The sequence below is a fragment of the Anomaloglossus baeobatrachus genome, chromosome 1 (genome assembly GCF_048569485.1).
Source record: "Anomaloglossus baeobatrachus isolate aAnoBae1 chromosome 1, aAnoBae1.hap1, whole genome shotgun sequence".
Taxonomy (NCBI): Eukaryota; Metazoa; Chordata; class Amphibia; order Anura; family Aromobatidae; genus Anomaloglossus; species Anomaloglossus baeobatrachus.
In genome coordinates, this window is record NC_134353.1 from 650,733,814 (window position 1) to 650,757,306 (window position 23,493).

General features: G+C 47.5%; 1 protein-coding gene across 4 annotated transcripts in view; it reads left to right on the top strand.

Moving 5' to 3' along the window:
- PLA2G4C (phospholipase A2 group IVC) overlaps nt 1-23,493 on the top strand; it is a 154,811-nt gene that overhangs the window by 39,731 nt on the left and 91,587 nt on the right. For 2 of the 4 annotated variants that reach the window (XM_075319880.1, XM_075319887.1), the window contains exon 2: nt 22,816-22,892. The exons of the other annotated variants lie outside the window; for them this stretch is intronic. In XM_075319880.1, coding sequence (XP_075175995.1) covers nt 22,878-22,892 — 15 coding nt within the window. In that variant the 5' untranslated portion in view covers nt 22,816-22,877. The remainder of the gene's footprint in view (nt 1-22,815; nt 22,893-23,493) is intronic. 4 annotated transcript variants of the gene reach the window in all.

Below are 23,493 nucleotides of genomic sequence, written 5' to 3' on the forward strand. Positions count from 1 at the left end.
TTCAGGTTTCCCAAGCGTACAATGAGTACGTTTCTGGATCACTCCGACTTCAGAGAGGCAGTCCAGAAACACCGAGCTTGTCCAGATAAGCGTTTTTCCAAGCGCCTTAAGGATACACGTTATCCCTTCCCCCCTGACGTTGTCAAAGGCTGGGCTCAGTGTCCCAAGGTGGATCCTCCAGTCTCCAGACTGGCGGCTAGATCCATAGTTGCAGTGGAAGATGGGGCTTCACTCAAAGATGCCACTGACAGACAGATGGAGCTCTGGTTGAAATCCATCTATGAAGCTATCGGCGCGTCCTTTGCTCCGGCATTCGCAGCCGTATGGGCACTCCAAGCTATCTCAGCTTGTCACTCGCAGATTAATGCAATCACACGTACGTCTGCTCCGCAAGTGGTGTCCTTAACCTCTCAGGCATCGGCGTTTGCGTCCTACGCCATTAATGCTGTCCTGGACTCTGCGAGCCGTACGGCGGTAGCATCCGCCAATTCGGTGGCAGTACGCAGGGCCATGTGGCTACGTGAATGGAAGGCAGACTCTGCTTCCAAAAAGTTCTTAACCGGTTTGCCATTTTCTGGCGACCGCCTGTTTGGTGAGCGATTGGATGAAATCATTAAACAATCCAAGGGAAAGGACTCATCCTTACCCCAGTCCAAACCAAACAGACCTCAACAACGGAAGGTACAATCGAGGTTTCGGTCCTTTCGGTCCGCGGGCAGGTCCCAATTCTCCTCGTCCAAAAGGCCTCAGAAGGATCAGAGGAACTCCGATTCATGGCGGTCTAAGTCACGTCCTAAAAAGACCGCCGGAGGAACCGCTCCCAAAGCGGCCTCCTCATGACTTTCGGCCTCCTCACACCGCATCCTCGGTCGGTGGCAGGCTCTCCCGCTTTTGCGACGCCTGGCTGCCACAGGTAAAAGACCGTTGGGTGAGAGACATTCTGTCTCACGGTTACAGGATAGAGTTCAGCTCTCGTCCTCCGACTCGATTCTTCAGAACATCTCCGCCCCCCGAGCGAGCCGATGCGCTTCTTCAGGCGGTGTGCACTCTGAAGGCAGAAGGAGTGGTGATCCCGGTTCCTTTTCAGCAACAGGGTCACGGTTTTTACTCCAACTTGTTTGTGGTGCCAAAAAAGGACGGATCTTTCCGTCCTGTTCTGGACCTAAAACTGCTCAACAAACACGTAAAAACCAGGCGGTTCCGGATGGAATCCCTCCGCTCCGTCATCGCCTCAATGTCCCAAGGAGATTTCCTAGCATCGATCGACATCAAAGATGCTTATCTCCACGTACCGATTGCACCAGAGCATCAGCGCTTCCTGCGTTTCGCCATAGGGGACGAACACCTTCAGTTCGTGGCACTGCCTTTCGGCCTGGCGACAGCCCCACGGGTCTTCACCAAGGTCATGGCAACAGTAGTAGCAGTCCTGCACTCTCAGGGACACTCGGTGATCCCTTACTTAGACGATCTGCTTGTCAAGGCACCCTCTCAAGCGGCATGCCAACACAGCCTGAACATTGCTCTGGAGACTCTCCAAAGTTTCGGGTGGATCATCAATTTTCCAAAGTCAAATCTGTCACCGGCCCAATCGCTGACATATCTTGGCATGGAGTTTCATACCCTCTCAGCGATAGTGAAGCTTCCGCTGGACAAACAGCGTTCACTACAGACAGGGGTGCAATCTCTCCTTCAAGGTCAGTCACACCCCTTGAGGTGCCTCATGCACTTCCTAGGGAAGATGGTAGCAGCAATGGAGGCAGTTCCTTTTGCGCAGTTTCATCTGCGTCCACTTCAATGGGACATTCTCCGCAAATGGGACAGGAAGTCGACGTCCCTCGACAGGAACGTCTCCCTTTCTCAGGCAGCCAAAACTTCCCTTCGGTGGTGGCTTCTTCCCACTTCATTGTCGAAGGGGAAATCCTTCCTACCCCCATCCTGGGCGGTGGTCACGACGGACGCGAGTCTGTCAGGGTGGGGAGCAGTTTTCCTCCACCACAGGGCTCAGGGTACCTGGACTCAACCAGAGTCCTCCCTTCAGATCAATGTTCTGGAGATAAGGGCAGTGTATCTTGCCCTAAAGGCGTTCCAGCCGTGGCTGGAAGGCAAGCAGATCCGAATTCAGTCGGACAACTCCACAGCGGTGGCATACATCAACCACCAAGGCGGAACACGCAGTCGGCAAGCCTTCCAGGAAGTCCGGCGGATTCTGCTGTGGGTGGAAGCCACAGCCTCCACCATCTCCGCAGTTCACATCCCGGGCGTAGAAAACTGGGAAGCAGACTTTCTCAGTCGCCAGGGCATGGACGCAGGGGAATGGTCCCTTCACCCAGACGTGTTTCAGGAGATCTGTTGCCGCTGGGGGATGCCGGACGTCGACCTAATGGCGTCCCGGCACAACAACAAGGTCCCGACATTCATGGCACGGTCTCAAGATCACAGAGCTCTGGCGGCAGACGCCTTAGTTCAGGATTGGTCGCAGTTTCAACTCCCTTATGTGTTTCCTCCTCTGGCACTGTTGCCCAGAGTGTTACGCAAGATCAGGTCCGACTGCCGCCGCGCCATCCTCGTCGCTCCAGACTGGCCGAGGAGGTCGTGGTACCCGGATCTGTGGCATCTCACGGTGGGCCAACCGTGGGCACTACCAGACCGGCCAGACTTGCTGTCTCAAGGGCCGTTTTTCCATCTGAATTCTGCGGCCCTCAACCTGACTGTGTGGCCATTGAGTCCTGGATCCTAGCGTCTTCAGGGTTATCTCAAGAGGTCATTGCCACTATGAGACAGGCCAGGAAACCAACGTCTGCCAAGATTTACCACAGGACGTGGAAGATATTCTTATCTTGGTGCTCTGATCAGGGGTTTTCTCCCTGGCCATTTGCCTTGCCCACTTTTCTTTCCTTCCTTCAATCCGGATTGGAAAAAGGTTTGTCGCTCGGCTCCCTTAAGGGACAAGTCTCAGCGCTCTCTGTGTTTTTTCAGAAGCGCCTAGCCAGGCTTCCTCAGGTACGCACGTTCCTGCAGGGGGTTTGTCACATAGTCCATCCTTACAAGCGGCCGTTAGAGCCCTGGGATCTGAACAGGGTTCTGATGGCTCTTCAGAAGCCACCTTTCGAGCCTATGAGGGATATTTCTCTTTCTCGCCTTTCGCAGAAAGTGGTCTTCCTAGTAGCAGTCACATCACTTCGGAGAGTGTCTGAGCTAGCAGCGCTGTCATGCAAAGCTCCTTTCCTGGTGTTTCACCAGGACAAGGTGGTTCTGCATCCGGTTCCGGAATTTCTTCCTAAGGTGGTATCCCCCTTTCATCTCAATCAGGATATCTCCTTACCTTCTTTTTGTCCTCATCCAGTTCACCAATGTGAAAAGGATTTGCATTTGTTAGATCTGGTGAGAGCACTCAGACTCTACATTTCCCGTACGGCGCCCCTGCGCCACTCGGATGCACTCTTTGTCCTTGTCGCTGGTCAGCGTAAGGGGTCACAGGCTTCCAAATCAACCCTGGCTCAGTGGATCAAGGAACCAATTCTCGAAGCTTACCGTTCTTCTGGGCTTCCGGTTCCTTCAGGACTGAAGGCCCATTCTACCAGAGCCGTGGGTGCGTCCTGGGCATTGCGGCACCAGGCTACGGCTCAGCAGGTGTGTCAGGCGGCTACCTGGTCGAGCCTGCACACTTTCACGAAACACTATCAGGTGCATACCTACGCTTCGGCAGACGCCAGTCTAGGTAGAGGTAGGCGAGTCCTTCAGGCGGCGGTTGCCCACCTGTAGGAAGGGGCCGTTTTACGGCTCTATTACGAGGTATTATTTTACCCACCCAGGGACTGCTTTTGGACGTCCCAATTGTCTGGGTCTCCCAATGGAGCGACAAAGAAGAAGGGAATTTTGTTTACTTACCGTAAATTCCTTTTCTTCTAGCTCCAATTGGGAGACCCAGCACCCGCCCTGTTCCCTTCGGGCTGTTGTTTTTTTGTGTACACATGTTGTTCATGTTGAATGGTTTCAGTTTCTCCGAAATTCCTTCGGATTGAATTTACTTTAAACCAATTTATAAGCTTTCCTCCTTCTTGCTTTTGCACCAAAACTGAGGAGCCCGTGATGCACGGGGGGTGTATAGGCAGAAGGGGAGGGGCTTTACACTTTTAAGTGTAATACTTTGTGTGGCCTCCGGAGGCAGAAGCTATACACCCAATTGTCTGGGTCTCCCAATTGGAGCTAGAAGAAAAGGAATTTACGGTAAGTAAACAAAATTCCCTTCTTTTCCCACAAAATTGTTGCTTTAGCACCAAAATTTGCATTCACACAAGGGTAACAGGAGAAAATGGACCATACAATTTGTTGTGCAATTTTGCCTGAGTAAAGCGTTACTCCATATGTGGTGGAAAACTGATTTTGCATCAAGAGAGCAGAGGCTCCTCATCTGCTCTGCTCTGTCGATGGGTGTCACTGCCAACGTCCTGCTGATTGACAGCTGGCTCCCCAGTTAGGCAGCTGGGAGCCAGTTGTTAATTACCTGATGTCAGAAGTTCAGCCCTGTCTACAGAGCAAAGTAGAAAAGAATCCTCCACTCTTAATGAACCCACTGTATCACCGACAAGAGTGGTCTGGGACCGTTCTGTGCCAGCAGTGATCGCCACCAAGCACAACACGCAGGTAAGTAGCAATTTCCTGCCTGTCAGTGCTTGGGCAAATTTTTTTTAAAGTCCTTGATATAAACTTAAATAGTTATGAGATTCATTACGCTTGTTGTTTTCTCTCACACGCAGTGGGTAAAAACAGTTGCTAAATTTAACTGTTTAACTTTATTGGTATGATAGTAACTTACCAGGACCTGTAGGACTGTTTGACCCACCTTGTGTCCTCTAGACAAAATGTCATTTTCTGGCTTACTAACTCCAAACCTGTGTTCAGACCTAGCAGATGTCTCTCTCACATATACAATGCTGCACTCACATTTACACAGTTAAAGGAAATCTGTCAGCTGTTTTTGCTACCTCATCTAACAGCAGCATGATGTAGGCAAAGAGACCCTGAATCCAATGTTTTATTACTTAGTTTACTGGGTGCAGCAGTTCTGACACAATCAGAGGTTTTACATTTAGCCCTACAGCAGAGCTGAGAAAGCTGCTCCTGATGCGCCCATGGGGTCTGGGGGGGTTACTCGTCACCGGACTGATGTGAGGGAGTGGGATGTCACAGCGGCCAGGCCTGGTTCTGTGACCCCAGCGGTGTCAATAAAAGGGGTGCAGGAGTTATTTATGTCGCTCCCCGGGGCAGCCGAGCTGCTCGGATCTGGGCGGTCCTTGGCTCGAGGGGTCCTGTATCCGGGGGTACCGATCAGTTTTAAATAAAAGGAAAATCATAGAAATATAGTCCGACTACGCCACTCGCGGTGCACGGCCAGGGATGGTAGGGCCGCTGCTGCCGATCCTCTCTGGGGATGATGGATAGGGCAGCGTGGATGGTGAAGCCTTCCGCGAATAGGTCTTTCCCCCAGGGGTAGGTAGGGGTTAACATGGTGGCGCAGGGTAACTCAGTCCAGACAGGGGAGTGCAGTTTGGTCGCTTTTACTTACAGCTGGGTTCGCACCCTGGGGACGCGCTGGATCCCAGGTGTGCCCGAGTCCTGTGTCTCTGTTTCAGCTGGCCTGGTGCCACTCGCCTACCAATGCACTCGTGTCTGTGTGAGGGTCCTCCCTGGCTTGAAGCACCCGAGAGGTCCATCTAGTGTCTGGGTCCTGCCGCTGATGCCTTGGACGTTAGTGGTGGCAGATGAGTCCTGGAAATGTGCCGCCCCTGCAGCAGTCGAACCGCTCGGATCCGAGGGTTGCTGCTGCTGTGGCTCCAGGGTCTCCAGACCCGGGGGCTTGCGGCCACTCTCAAATGTAAAAGGGGCTATTTACAGGGGAGAATAACTTGTGACGCCACCCATGGTGTGTGGTAACGGAGAGTACCGCCGCTGCCGATGAGAGTACCGGGATTGATGGAATGGGGCAGCTAGATGACGTTTTCCCTTCATGGGTAGGGAAGGCCCAGGGCAGGACTCTGGATGGTGGGGTGCAGGGGAGCACAGGCTCGCTGGAAGCAGGGGATGACCATGTACTCACTCAGGCCGGTTATCGTGGTGCTGGATGATATTTTGTAAAGTCATTACACACACATGCTGCAGGTGAACCAAAAGTCCCAGTGCACCATTGCTGCTTTGGAAGGAGAGCGCATCTAGGTATCCGCTCCCAATAGTATTGCTTTTGCTATGTCCTAATTTAGTCCGACTTCTCTGGAGCTTCGACTCCTCAGCCCCTCACACTATGAGGGGCACTACTTCACTTTCCCGGGGGGCTCCAACCCCTGGTTCCCTCTCCCTCTGGAGAGTTTCTACTTCACTTCCTCTCCCTTTTCTCCCCTGGAGCTCACTGAGTTGTCACCGCCCACCAGTCTGCTTAACCCTTCAGTGGGCGGCCCTTTCCTCTCTAGACCTACCCACTGGTTTGTCTGTCCAGTCCTGGTGTGTGTGTGGATTGGGATTTGAATGTGGTTGTTAGCAATACCATAGGGTGGAACCTGGAACCAAGGGAGGGTAGGCCCTGCATCCCTTAGAGGGGGTTCAGTTCCTTGTGGCACCCTGACATGCTGCAGGAGACCTGGGGCAGATGGTAGTGCAGCTTTGTTGGCACAGCTCTCCACAGGCAGAGCTCAGGCCCCGGGGATGATAGGAGAAGTAGTCCACTCTATTAGAGAAGCGCAGGGTTGGAGGCGGTGAAGAAAGGCAGCGACACAGGGATTTCAGTCAAAGTTCTTTTCTCACTGAGATGTCACCGCCTTTGGAGTCCCGGGGCTTCCCTGTGATTGGCTACAGACGATACCGGATAGTTCGGAGGTCAAGGCCGTTGTTTCCCACTGTGTGTCCTTTCTATTGGTATTCACTCCACTCCAGCTGCTGGGCCATGGAATGGGTCGTGGGCACCTGCTGCACTCTCTGCGAGCCCTGGGATTCCCCTTCTTCCTGAGAACCCAGGGCTGAGCCTCCAGCTCCAAACCCCGGATCCCTTGCTGTTCTGTATCCGCTTCCTTTGTCAGCTGCTGCCTGTTTCCAGGTCCGGGCTCAACTGACTTGTGTAAGTGTGCTCCTTACTCCCCCTGCTGATGTCCTGCCTGTTGGGTTGCTTAACTAGTGGGCAGGAGGTCCCATATCTCGTGATGGCCACCCCCAGCTTCCTACCCTAGCCCAGTCCCAGTGGGAGAGCACCTGCCTGTATGTTGTATGGATTGTGGTGGTTCACCAGCGATGACCTCCTCCGTACCCGGGATGAGTGCTGCACCTCGACTGAGGCGCAGTTCACCTATGGTGCCTGAAGACGCAGGGGCGCCAGACTCCCACCCACACCAGGCTTTCTATGTTCAATATCTATACACAGTGATCTGCTTATCAGAAGAGGGGAGTGTCAGACTACCAGGCACAAGGCAATGTAGTACAAGCAATGTTAAGGTCCTGGTGCTAAAACAATGTTAATATTTAGATCCTGGTGCTAAAACAATCATTGCAAGTAAACAACAGCAGGCAGCTGTATAAGAGACGCATCTCTGAATGGTGTTTTAACCCTTAGAGCATGCGGTCTTCAGAATATTTAGCAAAAACCTGCTGACAGATTACCTTTAAATGAATTCACATCAAACCCATTACTTAGCAAACACTTCTGATATAAAATGTTTACAGTGTAGGACGTCAACACATTGACTCCTTATAATTACTTATAATTATATCTTACTGCAGAATTACATCCAGAAATGTTATTAACGAAAGCAGAAAATGTTGATATTACTGAGGCAATTATTAACTAGCTTTACACTACACTGTAGGTTGTTCCAGACTTGGGGATATTATTGAAATATATCCACTATTACAGCCCGAACAGTTCTAGAGTAGGCTTCACTCACACCACAAATGTCATATTACACACTTACATTCTCTAATTCGCATTAATTGGTTCTACATGCTGGGGCCTGCAGCTTCTCCCCAATTTTTATTCCATCTCACAAAGGCACACAATTTGTGTGAATATGAGGCCTCCAAAAGAGAAATTGGTATCAGCTCACCCCCAAAACTATAATAAAGCCTGTCACCAACTGATGCTGGATTTTAAGGGCAAGCACGCATTTTGCGTTCTCCTACTTGCAGTTCTAAACGCACATTTTGGGTTTAATTGATTTGACCAAAGTTGCCTTTTTCAGAACTTTAGCGCTGAAAACGCATGCGTATTTACCACGTTTTAGATGCGTTTTCAGCGCTTTTTACCTGCTTTTTCATCTGCTTTTTGACAGATGTGTTTTGAACATCAATACACTGCTAAATAAAGTTTAAGCAGTCAAACATAATGAAAAAAGAGAAAAAAAACGGGACAAATCTATATTAATGGAAAATATAATGAAAATAGATATATTTCATAAAATTATTGCGGTAATATACATTTTATCACTAAAATAGCAATAAATGCATATTTATCTTAAATTAAATTGTCGGATTATGTGTGTGTGTGTAAAGGGACATATGAAATCATTATTTTGATGTCCAAAACGCATGTTTTCTGCACTGAAAAAGCAGGTAAAACGCAGGAATTTGAAGGAATCTTGGTTTTTGCCATTTCTCATTGACTTCAATGTTAGCAAAACTGACCTAAAATGGCAAAAACAACTGACATGCTCCTTCTTTGAACGCATGGTTATGCCACAAAATATGTAAATTAAACGCAGCATTTTAAAACACAAAGTGCGGTCTGAAAATCACCATTTTCCATTGACTTTGCTGGAAAATCAAAACGGATGCATTTTGGCATAAAAAAGGTGCTTCTCAAAACTGACCAAAAAAGCAGTGGAAACGCAAAGTGCATGCTTGCCCTAACCATCCAATTTACGGCATTTACCTCTTAAAGACTGAGCCACTTTGTCTGTTAATGACGGAGCCTCATTTTTCAAATCTGACCATCACTTTATGAAGTAACAACTCTGCAACGCATAAACATATCCCAGTGATTCGCAGACTGTTTTTTCATGACATATTGTACTTCATGTTAGGGATAAATTTTGTTCAATAATATTTGCGTTTATTTATCAAAACTTTAAATTTTATGGCCTTAAACCAGAGAGTTATACCACACAAAATAGTTATTAAAATATAGTTAATATAATAAATAACATTTGTCACATTAATACTTTACATCAGCACCATTTTTGAAACACGTTTTTTAATTAGGAAGTTAGAAGGGTTAACAGTTTATCAGCAATTTCTCATTTTTCCAACAAAATTTACAAAACCTATTTTTCTAAGGACCACATAATATTTTGCATAACTTTGAGGGGCCTAGGTGACAGAAAATACCCAGAGTGACACCATTTTAAAAACTGCGCCTGTCAAATTGCTCAAAACCACATTCAAGAAGTTTAACCCTTCGGGCGCTTTTCCATCTGCGATTTCCTGGTGCGATTGCGTTCCGATAAAAAAATCGGATTGCACTCGCACCAGTGTTAAACAATGAGACAGTTTCCTCTGTCCCGTTTTTTTCTCCACACGAATCAGGCTCTCGGTACAATCGCAGCATGCTGCGATTTGCACCAAGTTTCGGCTCACTTGTGTGTAAAATTGCACTGCACTCGCATGTTATGCGACTGCAGTGCGGTGCACGCAGAGACAGACAATGGAGGAGATGGGGAGAAAGTGCTCCCTCCATCTTCTCCGCTCCTCCTGTGATGCGATCGCAAGATCGCATCACAGTCGCATGATCCTCGGCTGACACCGCAGCAGAGGGTCATTAGCATATCGCTTCCGATGCCCCTGCATCGGAAGCGGTACGCAAGTAGGAAAGTGCCCTTCAGGTGCTTCTCAAGATTTAAAGCAATGTGGAAGTAAAAAATTAACATTTTTCTTTTTCCCACAAAATTGTTTCTTTAGCACCAAAATTTGTATTCACACAAGGGTAACAGGAGAAAATGGACCAAAGAATTTGTTGTGCAATTTTGCCTGAGTACAGCGATACTCCATATGTGGTGGAAAACTACTGTTTGTGTGCACGGCAGAGCTTGGAAGGGAAGAAGTGCCATTTGACTTTTGGAATGCAAAATTGGCTGGAAAAAGTAGCGGATGCCATGCAGTGTTTGCATAGCCCCTGATGTACCTAAACAGTGGAAACCCCTCCCCCCCACAGGAGACCCCACTTTGGAAACTACACCCCTTTATGAATTTGTCTAGACATGTGGTGAGCATCTTGGATACACAGGTGCTTCACAGACTTTTAAAACATTAGGCCGTGAAAATTTAAAAATTACTTTTTTTCCCCAAACGTTATTTTAGCTCCACATTTTTCATTTTCACAAGGGTAATAGAGAGAGATAATGGACCACATAGTTTCTTCTGCAATTTCTCCGGAGAGCAGGGATACTCTATATGTGGTCATTAACTTTTCTTTCGGCACACGGCAGGGCTTGGAAGAGAAGGAATGGTATTGGATTTTTGGAGTGCAAAATTGTCTGGAATAGATTGTGAGTGCTATGTCACATTTGGAGAGTTAAGCCCGCTTTACACGCTGCAATATATCTTACGATGTGTCGGCGGAGTCACGTTGTAAGTGACGCACATCCGGCATCGTAAGGTACATTGTAGTATGTGACAGGTACGTGCGAATGCGATTGAACATTAAAACGTTCATCGCATACACATCGTTGAATCCTGACGAATTGCACGTCGGGTTGCTCAATGTTCCCGAGGCAGCACACATCGTAAGTGTGTGACACCCCCGGAACATTGAACAGATCTTACCTGCCTCCCGCGGCTCCAGCCGGCAATGTGGAAGGAAGGAGGTGGGCGGGATGTTTACGTCCCTCTCATCTCCGCCCCTCCGATTCTATTGGCCGGCTGCCGCGTGACGTCGATGTGACGCCGAACGTCCCTCCCACTCCAGGAAGTGGACGTTCGCCGCCTACATCGAGGTCGTATGGACGGGTAAGTACGTGTGATGGGGGTTAATAATTTGTGCGGCACGTTCAACAAATTGAACGTACCACACATACGATGGGGGCGTTGCAAATCGCATACGATATCGGATGCAAAATTGCAACGTGTAAAGCAGGCTTTACTGAGGTTCCAAAACAGCAGAATCCCCCCAAAGGTCATAACTGTTTTGTAAACTACACCCCTCAAGGAATTTGTCTAGGGGGTGTGGTGAGCATCTTGAACCCATTGATACTTCACAGAATTTTATACTGGGCAAAGAAAATGAAATATTACTTTTTTTTTCAATGAAAGTGATGCTAAAGGCTCAAAATTTTAATTTTCACAAGGGTAAAATGAGAAACTGCACCACAAATTTGTTACGCAATTTCTCCAAATTACAGCAATACACCATATGTGGTCGAAATCTACTTTTCAGGCACAGTACAAAGTTCAGAAGGAAAGGAGCTTCATATCAAAATGTAGATTGTGTTGTTATGGTTTGCAAGTGCCACATCACATTGGCAGAGCCTCTTAGGTGTCAGGACTAGAGTTGAGCACGATTCGTGGTTTGTGGTTCTCCAGTTCGCTGTTCGAGTGATTTTGGGGGCTGTTCTAGATCGAACTAGAGCTCGAGCTTTTTGCTAAAACTCGATAGTTCTAGTTACGTTCGAGAACGGTTCTAGCAGCAAAAAGCCAAGCTAATTACTAGCTGGCTTTCCTCTGTAATAGAGTAAGTCACTCTGTGACTCACACTATTATGAAATTTCAGCGTATAGTGTGCGGGAACAGCGCATTCAGATTACTGCTGCTGGGATAATGGCGATCGCCATTTTTTTTTTATTCCTTGTCTTCCTTCCCTAAGCGCGCGCGTGTAGTGGGGCGGGCCAGCATGTCAGCCAATCCCAGACACACACACAGCTAAGTGTACTTTTAGCCAGAGAAGCAACGGCATGTGTGATAGGATGTCCATGTCACATGTCCCTGCATTATAAAAACGGGTATCTGCCCGTCCGGACGCCATTATCTCTTCTGTGTCTGGGTGTCAGTCACCGCTGGCGTAGCTCCTGTCTCAGATACTGCTGTGTATGCTCTACACACAGCGCTATACAGAATAGGGATAGAAGTTTCTATTAGCTCTTGTAAGGGCTAATAACAGCAAGCTCAGAGCCATAGGTGACAGTCAGGTCCGTGGAAACAGATTTTAACAGCTACAGAAGATAACAGCGTCTGTGTAGCTAAGGTCAGGGACTTCCTCGCTGCATTTCCCCATTAGGAGGGATAGAAAGTGAGGCTTCCTTTCCTGTACACTGACCCACAACCCTACCACTGTACCCTCCTGCCCTTTGCACACTCAAGCTCATTGTTACTAAGCCATTATACTAGCAAACACTGAGTAAACTTAGTGGCATCCTAAAAGTGGCTGTTGGACTTCCATTAGTGTCCCACTAGTGCAAATCTATTTGCAGCACCTCTGCATTGCACACTCAAACTCATTGTTACTAAGCCATTCTAATAGCAAACTATGCTGCCAGTTTAAGGGCCGTAGTTGCATTGTCAGGGATAGTTATTGTTGTTTATTCTGCTGTAAATAAAGATAGACCGCCGCTGTAATCTACACCACCTCTCAATTTTTTTGCTACCACATTTTAAGTGCACAATCTTGTCGCAATCAAAATGAGTGGCAAAATGAGAGTTGCTGGTGGAAAGAGAAGAGGCGTGTTGGAAAAGGAAAAAAAGGGTTTGTCAGTGGGGAAGGTGGCAAAGCTCCATTAACATCTGCTGAAGATAGACCATCTTCCAGCAAAAGTAAGATGTCTACTACTTACCATGGACAATCCGATGTGCTCCCTTTTTTACAGACACAAACAACTGGAACAAAGGTAGATGATGGCCAAAAAAAGAAAATGCTTGAATGGATCTCAAGTGGTCCAACAAGTGCCCTCTCCGCCATCTCAACTACCGCATCCAAAAAACACCAGTCCTCGGAGTTGTCATCCCAATCACACTTGCTTTCTCCCAGCTCTGAAGTCTCCATCCACCCTGCACAGTATGGTGGAACTGAGATGGCTGAGTCTGCAGAGCTGTTCAGTCACACTATAGCCTGGGAATCAGAGGTCTGCTCCCAAGCTACAGTGAGTACAGACCAGGAAATGGTCTGCAGTAATGCCCAGAACCTTTGTGACTCTGATTCAGGCTGTGAGGACCAAGTTTCTGAGCATAATATTGACCCTTATTCACAAACTATAACACCTGTTATAGACAATGATGACGATGAGACGCAGATACCAGATTGGGATGACAACTTAAATATTGGTTCACATCAGGAAGAGGCTCGGTCTGAGGGTGAGGGGAGTGCAAACACAACAATTGATGAGGAAGTTCTAGATCCCACCTACTGTCAACCCACAGTCAGGCACTCGAGGAGGTCAACAGAGGCGGTGGAGGAGGATGCTACTGACGACGAAGTTACCTTGCGCCTTCCTGGACAGAGGAGTAGTACTGGTAGCACGTCTACAACTGCATCCTCAGCCACCACTCTGCCTCTGAGCACTAGTCGGGGGGGCTCAGCAGGTCGCATGCCCTCTAAGCCTTGCCTAGCCTGGACCTTTTTTGACATAGAAAAAGATCGCCCAAATCATTTGATATGTAAAATTTGTCGTGATTCTGTTAGTAGAGGGCAAAACTTCAGGGGTTTGACAACTTCTTCCATGAATCGTCACATGAATAAATATCATATGTCCCAGTGGGAAGCTCACCGTGCTGCAATGCGGTCTAGCGGAGCGAACCATCCACCGCCTGCCCCTTCAAGTGCGTCCGCACGCTCTTCATCTTCTAGGACTGTGGGGACAGCTGTCACACCTGGTTTTCCACGCACAACTTCCACCACTGTAACCGCAACAGGCAGTTTGCTTGGTAGGTCGTCATTTGGTTTGGAAGGGGAAACAAGTGCGTGTGTACAGCTCTCTCAGACATCGATAGCATCAACGTTGGATGAAGGCAACATCATGTCTATGCCTGCACTTTCCTCACAAACCTGCATTTTTTCAGGGACACCCTACTCAACACAGTCTACACACAGCAGCCAGATCTCTGTCCCTCAGATGTGGACAAATAAAAGGCCATTTCCTGCGACCCATGACAAAGCTAAGAGGTTGACTTTATCCCTCTGTAAGCTCTTGGCTACCAAAATGCTGCCTTTCCGCCTGGTGGACACACAGGATTTTAAAGACCTTATGTCTGTCGCTGTGCCCCAGTACCAGATGCGCAGTCGCCACTACTTCTCTAAGAAAGGTGTGCCTGCGCTACACCAGCATGTCGCACACAACATCACCGCTTCCTTGAGAAACTCTGTGTGTGAACGGGTGCATTTCAGCACCGATACTTGGACCAGTAAGCATGGACAGGGACGTTACATGTCGCTGACTGGGCAACTATGGTGATAGATGGTGAAGGGTCTGCTGCACAAGTCTTGCCGTCCCCACGACTTGTGTGTCAATCCTCTGTCTGTCCAAGTTCCGCCACTGCTTCTGCCTCCGCCACCTCATCTGGGTCCTCCACCTCCGCCCCAAGCCTGCCTGGTCAGGCCACCAGCATTCTAACTGCGCAGAAGGAATCACGCACCCCTCATTACTATGCTGGCAGCAGAGCGCAACGGCATCAGGCGGTCTTTAGCTTGAAATGTCTTGGAAATAAGAGTCACACAGTGGCTGAGTTGTGGGCAGCTCTAGAGACTGAGTTTAATAAATGGTTGTCTCCACTCAACCTTCAGCCTGGTAAGGCCGTGTGCGATAATGCTGCAAACCTGGGTGCGGCCCTTCGTCTGGGCAAGGTGACACACGTGCCTTGTATGGCTCACGTGTTGAACCTTGTTGTCCAGCAATTTTTAACACACTATCCCGGCCTAGATGGCCTTCTGAACAGGGCATGAAAACTGTCTGCTCACTTCCGCCGTTCAACCACCGCTGCTGAGCGACTTGCATCGCTCCAGAAGTCTTTCAGCCTGCCGGTTCATCGCCTGAAATGCGATGTGCCGACACACTGGAATTCGACTCTCCACATGTTACAGCGACTGTGGCAGCACCGTCGAGCCCTGGTGCAAGACGTCATGACGTATAGCCTGGGCCAACGAGATGCAGAGGTGGGGCAGATCACCCTGATGGAGTGGTCTCAGATCAAGGACCTATGCACCCTTCTGCACAATTTTGACATGGCGACGAATATGTTTAGCGCTGACAATGCCATTATCAGCATGACAATTCCAGTCATTTACATGCTGGAGCACACGCTAAACACTATTCGGAGTCAGGGGGTGGGACAACAGGAAGGGGAGGAACTACAGGAGGATTCATATGCGCAAGACACAACAACATCACCAAGGTCCAGACGTTCATCATCACCACGCTGACCATGGGGGACAGGGATCAACAAGGGCGCATAGTAGCAGGCGAAATGCTGAGGACGGTGCAGGAGAACATGAAGAAATGGAGGACGAACTATCCATGGACATGGAAGACTCAGCGGATGAGGGAGACCTTGGTCAAATTTCTGTTGAAAGAGGTTGGGGGGAGATGTCAGAGGAAGAAAGAACGGTTAGCACCTCTATGCCACAAACACAGCGTGTACTTGGTCCGCATGGCTGCGCAAGACACATGAGCGCCTTCTTGCTGCACTACCTCCAACATGACCCCCGTATTGTCAAAATTAGAAGTGATGATGACTACTGGCTTGCCACACTATTAGATCCCCGGTACAAGTCCAAATTTTGTGACATAATTCCAGCCATAGAAAGGGACGCACGTATGCAGGAGTATCAGCAGAAGCTGTTACTCGATCTTAGCTCGGCTTTTCCACCAAACAACCGTGCAGGTGCAGGGAGTGAATCTCCCAGTTGTAACGTGACAAACATGGGACGGTCTCGTCATCTTCAACAGTCTGCCCGTACCAGTAGCACCGTATCTGGTGCTGGTAACAGAAATTTTATTGAATCTTTTCATCATTTTTTTACACCATCCTTTGCAAGGCCACCAGAGACAACAAGTCTGACACATAGTCAACGGCTGGAGAGGATGATACAGGAGTCTCTCCAAACGAACATCGATGCCAGAGCTCTCCACTTACGCCTTTGAGATTTTGTCGTGTCCAGCTGCCAGCGTTGTCTCTGAACGTGTCTTCAGTGCTGCTGGGTGTGTGCTGACAGATAAGCGCACGCGTCTGTCCAGTGACAATGTGAACAGACTAACGTTCATCAAAATGAACAAGTCATGGATCCACAAGGAATTTACTACCCCTGTGTCATCCTGGGGAGAGTAAATGCTTGTGTATTTTTGAATGTGCTTGATGCAAATCTAGCTGTGAAGTGTACAACTGGGGCACAAGTGCTGCCACTGAAGGGGTGGGTGTGTGTGCGGCCCAATTTTTGGAAAAAAGGGAGACTCCGCTTGGAGTAACTCTTGCTTACATTGTTTGTAAAAATGATCCAAGATGAACAGAGCTGGGATCAGGAAAGACTTAGCTACCTACCCCGGTGTCATCCTGGGGACGGTTAAGGATGGCGTATTTTTGAATGTGCTTGATGCAAATCTAGCTGTGAAGTGTACAACTGGGGCACAAGTGCTGCCACTGAAGGGGTGGGTGTGTGTGGGGCCCAATTTTTTGAAAAAAGGGAGACTGCACTTGGAGTAACCTTGCGGTGTTTTACATGATTTTAGAAGGGCATGCCATGCCTATATCTGTGTCTCCTCCTCTTTTTCCTTGTCCAGTTCTCTTGTTTTCGCATGAGTATATGTCCTTGTCACTTTCCCATGTGTTTGTGTTGTGTTGTGAGTTCTTTGTGACCTTTTGGACACCTTTGAGGGTGTTTTCTAGGTGTTTTTATGTGTAGGTGATTGCCTCCCATTGTTTCCTATGCGGTTCGAGTGGTTCGCCGAACCGAACTCGAACGAGACCTCCGTTCGGCGAGCCGAACCATGACCGGTTCGCTCATCTCTAGTCAGGACAGCAGAACCCCCTCACAAATGACCCCAGTTTACAAACTACAGTTCTTAATTAAATCATCTAGTAGTACAGTGAGTATACTGACACCACATATGTTTCATAAAATGTTAAATTTCAATTACCGCTAAACTTATTTTTCTAAAACCCATGACAGCACCTGAGAGTGGGATCCACCTTTATCACTGGACAAATAGCCACAAAATAAAAAGCAGCTTCCACTCCCTTGTTCAATGTGGTTTCCATGAAGTCAAATAGGAGTCACTCAAATTGCAATCATTATTCTTGGTATTATTTATACATTCAATCAAGCCCATTCTTCATTTTGAGCAGAAAAGATTGAGAACCACCTCCAACCATAATCCAGACGGAGGGAAAAAATAGGGATGCTGTTGTTGAAATGTTCCATTGAAGTAAGGTCCACTCCCTAAGGCCAAGATCTGAACTGTAAGAACCCTTCCTATTGTCACTGATGACCTAATGATTCAAAATCTACCTAACTCTATGCGATCAAGTGTAGATTGAGCATCCAAGAATGCCAAAGGGGTTCAAGAAACCATAAGAAATATTTAGTACTTTATTATAATCCGATTTTAGCAATATTTGGGGGGGGGGGTCCATTAGGATGTAACGTTAAACTCCCATAAGAAATGTATTTAAGCTAAAACGGACAATTGTAGTTCAAGATTTCTGTTGAGATGTCTGGTTACCGCATCCTAACCAAGCACTAAGAGCTGATACAACTAGAACAAACAAAAGAAAAAGATCTGAGCTATTCAATACATAGAAGAGCCACGATCAAACATTCCTTTATGGATGATAAAATTTATCCTATTCTTTATAATGGCATCAATCCTGCAACTGAAATGGATGTTAATAATACAATACAACCATGAAGATTGTTAGTTGAAACCAGTTAAATGCAAAACAGATTCGTTTTCAAGCAAAGAATTAAGAAAACCAAGTGATGAACATCGCCTCACCCCTGATACACCACTTTTTAATTTTTTTTACCATGAGGAAACAATCAGTCAGAAAGAGATATAGACCTGGTTTGGTACTGGCCAAAGCTCAGATGGTCTTAGACCAAACTACTAGAATCTCGGCCTCTCAAGCACGTACTTTATGGACATATCATCCTAGTATGTATGTCCTCTTCACTGGTCACAGTTGGTACATATGTCCCGCTCCTGGTATATATGCATCTTCCTGGGCTCTTCCTGGTATATATACCCCTTCCTGGGCTATTCCTTGTGTGTGTGTGTGTGTAATTATATTATATATTATACGTGTGTATGTATGTATGTATGTGTGTGTGTGCAAAAAGCACCAAAAACATGTTACTCACCCTCCCCTGCTTCCACATCGCATGGCATACTCTGTGCCTTCGGACGCACATCCAGCTGAAGCAAGGCAGGGTCTTCAGCTCATGGAGCACTTACCTTTCCCTGCTGGCTGCTGTGTCCTCACCACCTCTGTGGCTTTGTGTTGCCTGCAGCAGTGTGATGAGATTGCAAAGTGATGATCTCATCACGCTGCTGCATGTTGAGCCACAGAAAGATGTGGGGGCTCCCTGATCTGCCCCAGTGATCCTGGTACCACCGTACACATGGCCAATTTGCATGCAAGGCCCTTGAAGCACATTACATGCAAATTAGCCATGCATAGTCCGGCTGCGACTAGGGCCTGGTGAAGCAACGTAAATACCTTGGCTGAGCCTCCCTCTTCACCGGACCCCACCGCCCTGATGTCGGCCCAGCCAGCAGGTGCTAGTGTCTGGCCCATCCTTTGGTTCCCCAGTGGGCCAGTCCGACCCTGCCTGCATTGTTTCCTTATTGTACTTCAATAATACTGCTTCATTGATTTTGGAAAATACATTTCTGTTGTGAGTCACCACGGAGTTGTCTTTACTGTGTTGTTGCATCCTCATACCTGTTTACACCAGCACCTCCTAAGAGAATGAAGCAAGTGTAAATATGTACAAGCTGCTATGATTGTACAAACTAGCATTCAGCATCACACTGTATGCACTAAGTTATATGCAAACGCATAAGTATATTCCATATAGCAGTAATGCAGTTTAAGTTTCAGTTATTCAGTGTTTTCATTCATCTTAGGGCCCACTCACACTTGCGCTATTTTGACGCAAGCGGAATCCGTCAGTAATGTAGTACAGTTCATTTATTTACAGTGGAAGCGCGTTACTATGGCACGTGTGTGTGTCATGCAGTACCGCTTGTGTCCACACGATGTCGCGCTTCCACTGTAAATAAATGAACTGTACTACATTACTGACGGATTCCGTTTGCGTCAAAATAGCGCAAATGTGAGTGGGCCCTTAGACCTCTTTTACACGTCAGTGATTCTGGTACGTATGTGCTAGTATTTATACGTGCCAGAATCACTTACATACACAGACCCATTAAAATCAATGGGTCTTCGCACACATCAGTGATTTTTCACTGACTGTATCTCCATGCGGCGTACACACATGTCCGTGTGCACCGCACAGAGACAAGTCCGTTTTTTTCTGCTTTTTAGGCCTGTTTCACACGTCAGTGATTCTGGTACGTTTGTGCTTTTTTTTAAACGTACCAGAATCACTGACATACGCAGACCCATTATAATGAATGGGTCTGCTCACACATCAGTGAATTTTCACTGCATGTGTCTCCGTGCGGCGTACCCGCGTGTCCGTGATTGCCACACGGAGACATGTCCATTTTTTTCTGGCATCACTGATGTCCCACGGACCACGCAGTGGTGTGGTCCGTGAAACACTTGCCAGAAAAAAACGTGCTTTTAAAATAAAAATCATTTTTACTCACCCGGCTCCAGCGATGTCCTCTGCAGCCCGTGCAGCCTGCTGCTTCTGAGCCGGCTCATTACTGTCGCACATATTCATCATGCACGACACAGCCGACCCAGAAGCAGCTGCTGCGGGGGTCAGCACCGGCCGGATGCTGCACCGCATGAGCGATCAGCACCATGGAGAGTAGGAGCAGGCACAGGTGAGTTAATCACTAAGTGCAATCACGGGCCACGGAGAACGGAGCCCGGATTGCACTTAGACAACCCACGTGTGCCTCGATTCACGGCACATGGAGGGACATGTGCGTGTTTTACACACCAGTGAAAAACGTCAGTGTTTTTCACTGACGTGTGAAACGGGCCTTAGGCTATGTCCGCACGTTGCTTTTTACCTGCTTTTTACCTGCTTTTTTGCTGCTTTATCAACTGCAGCGTTTATTGCCAAAATGGTTGTGTTCACCTTTTCAAGCAAAGTCTATGGGAATTTGGGTTTCTTGTCCGCACTATGCAGTTCAAACTGCAGCCTTTTTGTTGCAGAACTTTGGTCAAAAACTCAGCTTTGCAGTGCAAAACCCAAATGGCAAAAACAATTGACATTGGATGGTGGTCGGGTAACGGGTCGTGACGCCACCCACGGGTCGTGGTGACGGGGGAAGCACCACCGCTGCAGCTGAAGTAATGGTGGGCTCGTCCGGGATTGGTGTTGCGGCCGCAGCCGAGATGTTAGCCCCTCCGTGGGTAGGGGTGGTGTGTCCCGGGGCCCGGTGGGGGACTGTAAGAGTTGGTGGTTGTTGTAGTCGGGGTGCAGGGCGCCGTGCCGCGGTGTAGTGTGTCGTGCCTGGATGGCACTGGTGTACTCACGATTAATGCACACTGAGTCACTGGTAAACCAAAGTTCAGTAGTGGTCGGTCCCCGCGGCCGGCTGCTGTTGTCCCCTGTGGGGTTGATGGTGGCCCCTTTTCCCGTGCACCTCTGAATGTTTTTGTTTTGGCCCCCCCCCTGCCTAAGCAGTGGAAACCCGCTCCCCGGCGTTGAGCTGCTGGAGGAGCCCTCGGTTGACGTCAGGCGCTGGCCCGTCAGGTGTTTGGCCCTTGGCGGTGGCGCTCACCCAATCTCGGTGGGCTTTTGCCTTCTTTCGGGACTTTGGTTGTTAATGAACCCCTGATGTCAGGCCAGCAATCAGTCAATTTGCCTATACTCAGTGGCTTCTAAGCTAGGACGGGGTCTGAGTACCCTTCTTCTGTTTGGTGCTCCGGTACACGTTGGGCTCCAACCCAAGCCCGGTCCGTACGGTTCCACCGGTTGCTGTACCGGTACTCCTGCAGACGGCCTGCCTGCTTGCCTGACGTTCTCAAGGGGTCCCAGGCTCCTACCCGGGTCCCTGACAGCTGCTCCACTACTACTCACTGTCACTGTACAAACTCATCTCCTTAAACTTCCTGCCCCAGTACAGTAGTCTCCTCGGTGGGCGTGTCTTTCCGCCTGACTCTGCCCACCTGGTGTGCTCTACTTGCCCTGGGGGAGGCATCAGGTGTCCCTATCGGGGGACATGTATGTGACCTCACAGGGGATGGGGGTGTGTGTGTATGTGGCTGGTGTTATTACCTGTGACCCCCTGGGGTCCAGGGTGTCACAGATGCAGCTCCCACTCTGTCTATGGTGGGGGTAGCAGCCATAGCACATGAAATCGGCTTTTTTTCTGCAGAAACACTGCATCCATGACGCAGTGTTTCTGCAGCGATTTGAAGCGCACATGTGCTGTCAAATCACTGCAGATTTTTCTGCAGTGACACGACGCAACCTGCGCACGAGCCCTCAAGGTATGTTACCTCGATGCAGATTTTATGCACCTAAAACTGCATCTCTTGGCAGGATAAACACGTTTTCACATTTTTTTATGCTGTTTTTTTGGCTTTGTTTTTTTGGGTTGTGTTTTTTTTTTTCTTATGCATTGAAGTAGGGAAAATGCTGGGAAAAACGCAGAAACAATTGACATGCCAATTGTTTGGTGCAGTTTTTTTCTGCACTACAATCTGCAAGGAAAAAATCTGCAATGTGAGTACAGCACTCTTGGATTCTCATAGACAGATTAACAAAACACAAAAAAAAGGCATTGTTGGCACACAGCTTTGGGCTAGGTTTTCATGATCAGTTGAGTTTTTGATGCTGCAGAATTTCTGCACCATCTCCGCACCATAGTTTAGTTGCATTTCTTTTAATGTGTTTTTGTGTTACACTGCTTTTATTATCGCATTTTTGATGTTGAGTTTTTTTGTCTGTCATGCTTTAAATAAAGCTGTTTTGGTATTGAAACTCCTGGTATTAACATCATTAGGTGTGGATTGCATGTGGTTTTGTTGCTTTTCTGCATTGTAAACTCACCAAAAACACGTGTTTTTTACTTGTGGATTTTCCACATCTAATGCAAATATATGGGCAAAATCCGCACTAAAACTGAACATTCCCTCAAGAGAAATTGACATGCTGCGGCTTGGAAAAAACACACTGCAGAGTTTGACCATCGGCTATCTTCTGTGTATGGGCACCTACTTGACTCACCAATAGGGTTCATGAGCACAAAGTGCCTGGGATAGCATAACCTCTAAATCTGGTCCGGATCAGTAATATCAAAGTGTTAAAAAAATAAAATACTATTCCACTATTGTTCACGGCAGTGTACACATATTCATCTTACAAGCTGAGGTGCGACTGCTTTGCACTTCTCCATCCTTTTAAAATAAATCATTCTTACTTTTACCACCTCCTTTGATGACCTGAAGAAACATACTCATAAAGTAAGAGACAGATAGGGAGGGGAAGAGTAGTTCTTTGGATGAGGATTGTTAAAAAAAAAAACTTTTGACTTTAGTTATTCTTTAACTAGCGACAAATGTGCCCAGTTCAGTTTTATAGGCCTGATCCTGCAGCATTCGTTCAGTACTGCGGTAAATCTCTGTACATTACAGACATTAAGACTAGAAATTATAATCAGTATTTATTTGATCGATTTCTAGTTTTTTTTGTTTGTTTTTCTGCCTTAGTTCTTCTATGAGTGTCTACATTATTCACTCTCCTGTCAAAACTGCCTCCAATCAGCACTGCAATGGACATCACCGAGGTAGGTGGCGGGATGATTTCTTTAAATTTGGCAATATTGTATGATGATTATTAAGATATTCTTTAAGCTATAAGGAAAAAGGTGTTGTGTTTCTGTAACATAAGAGTTATTGTGACTATTTGCCTTGGTCAGTAAGACTTTGCACAAATCATAGCTAGCGACTTATATGCGATACTTGAGTGATCAAGTGAGAATCTGCCATAAAATTGAAACTTTCACTTAGTGATTGATCTATTATACAACCTAAATGCCCAGCCCCTAATGGATCCCACTGATTTATATTTGGGTCCTATATGTCAAGCAGAGGTTCAGTCATTCTGCTGGAAAAAAAAAAAAATCTGTGTCTGGGAAAATTGTCTATATCAACCAGAAAGACAATAAAAACTGCCACCCAGCTCCTTGTCTGGTAAATGACTGTTTACAATAAGGGTATGTGCGCATGTTGCTTTTTACCTGCTTTTTTGCTGCTTTTTCTTCTGCGCTGTTTAATGCCAAAATGGATGTGTTCTTCTATTCAAGCAAAGTCTATGGGAATTTGGGTTTCTTGTTCACACTATGTTGTTCAAAATGCTGCCTTTTTGTGGCAGAACTTTGGTCAAAA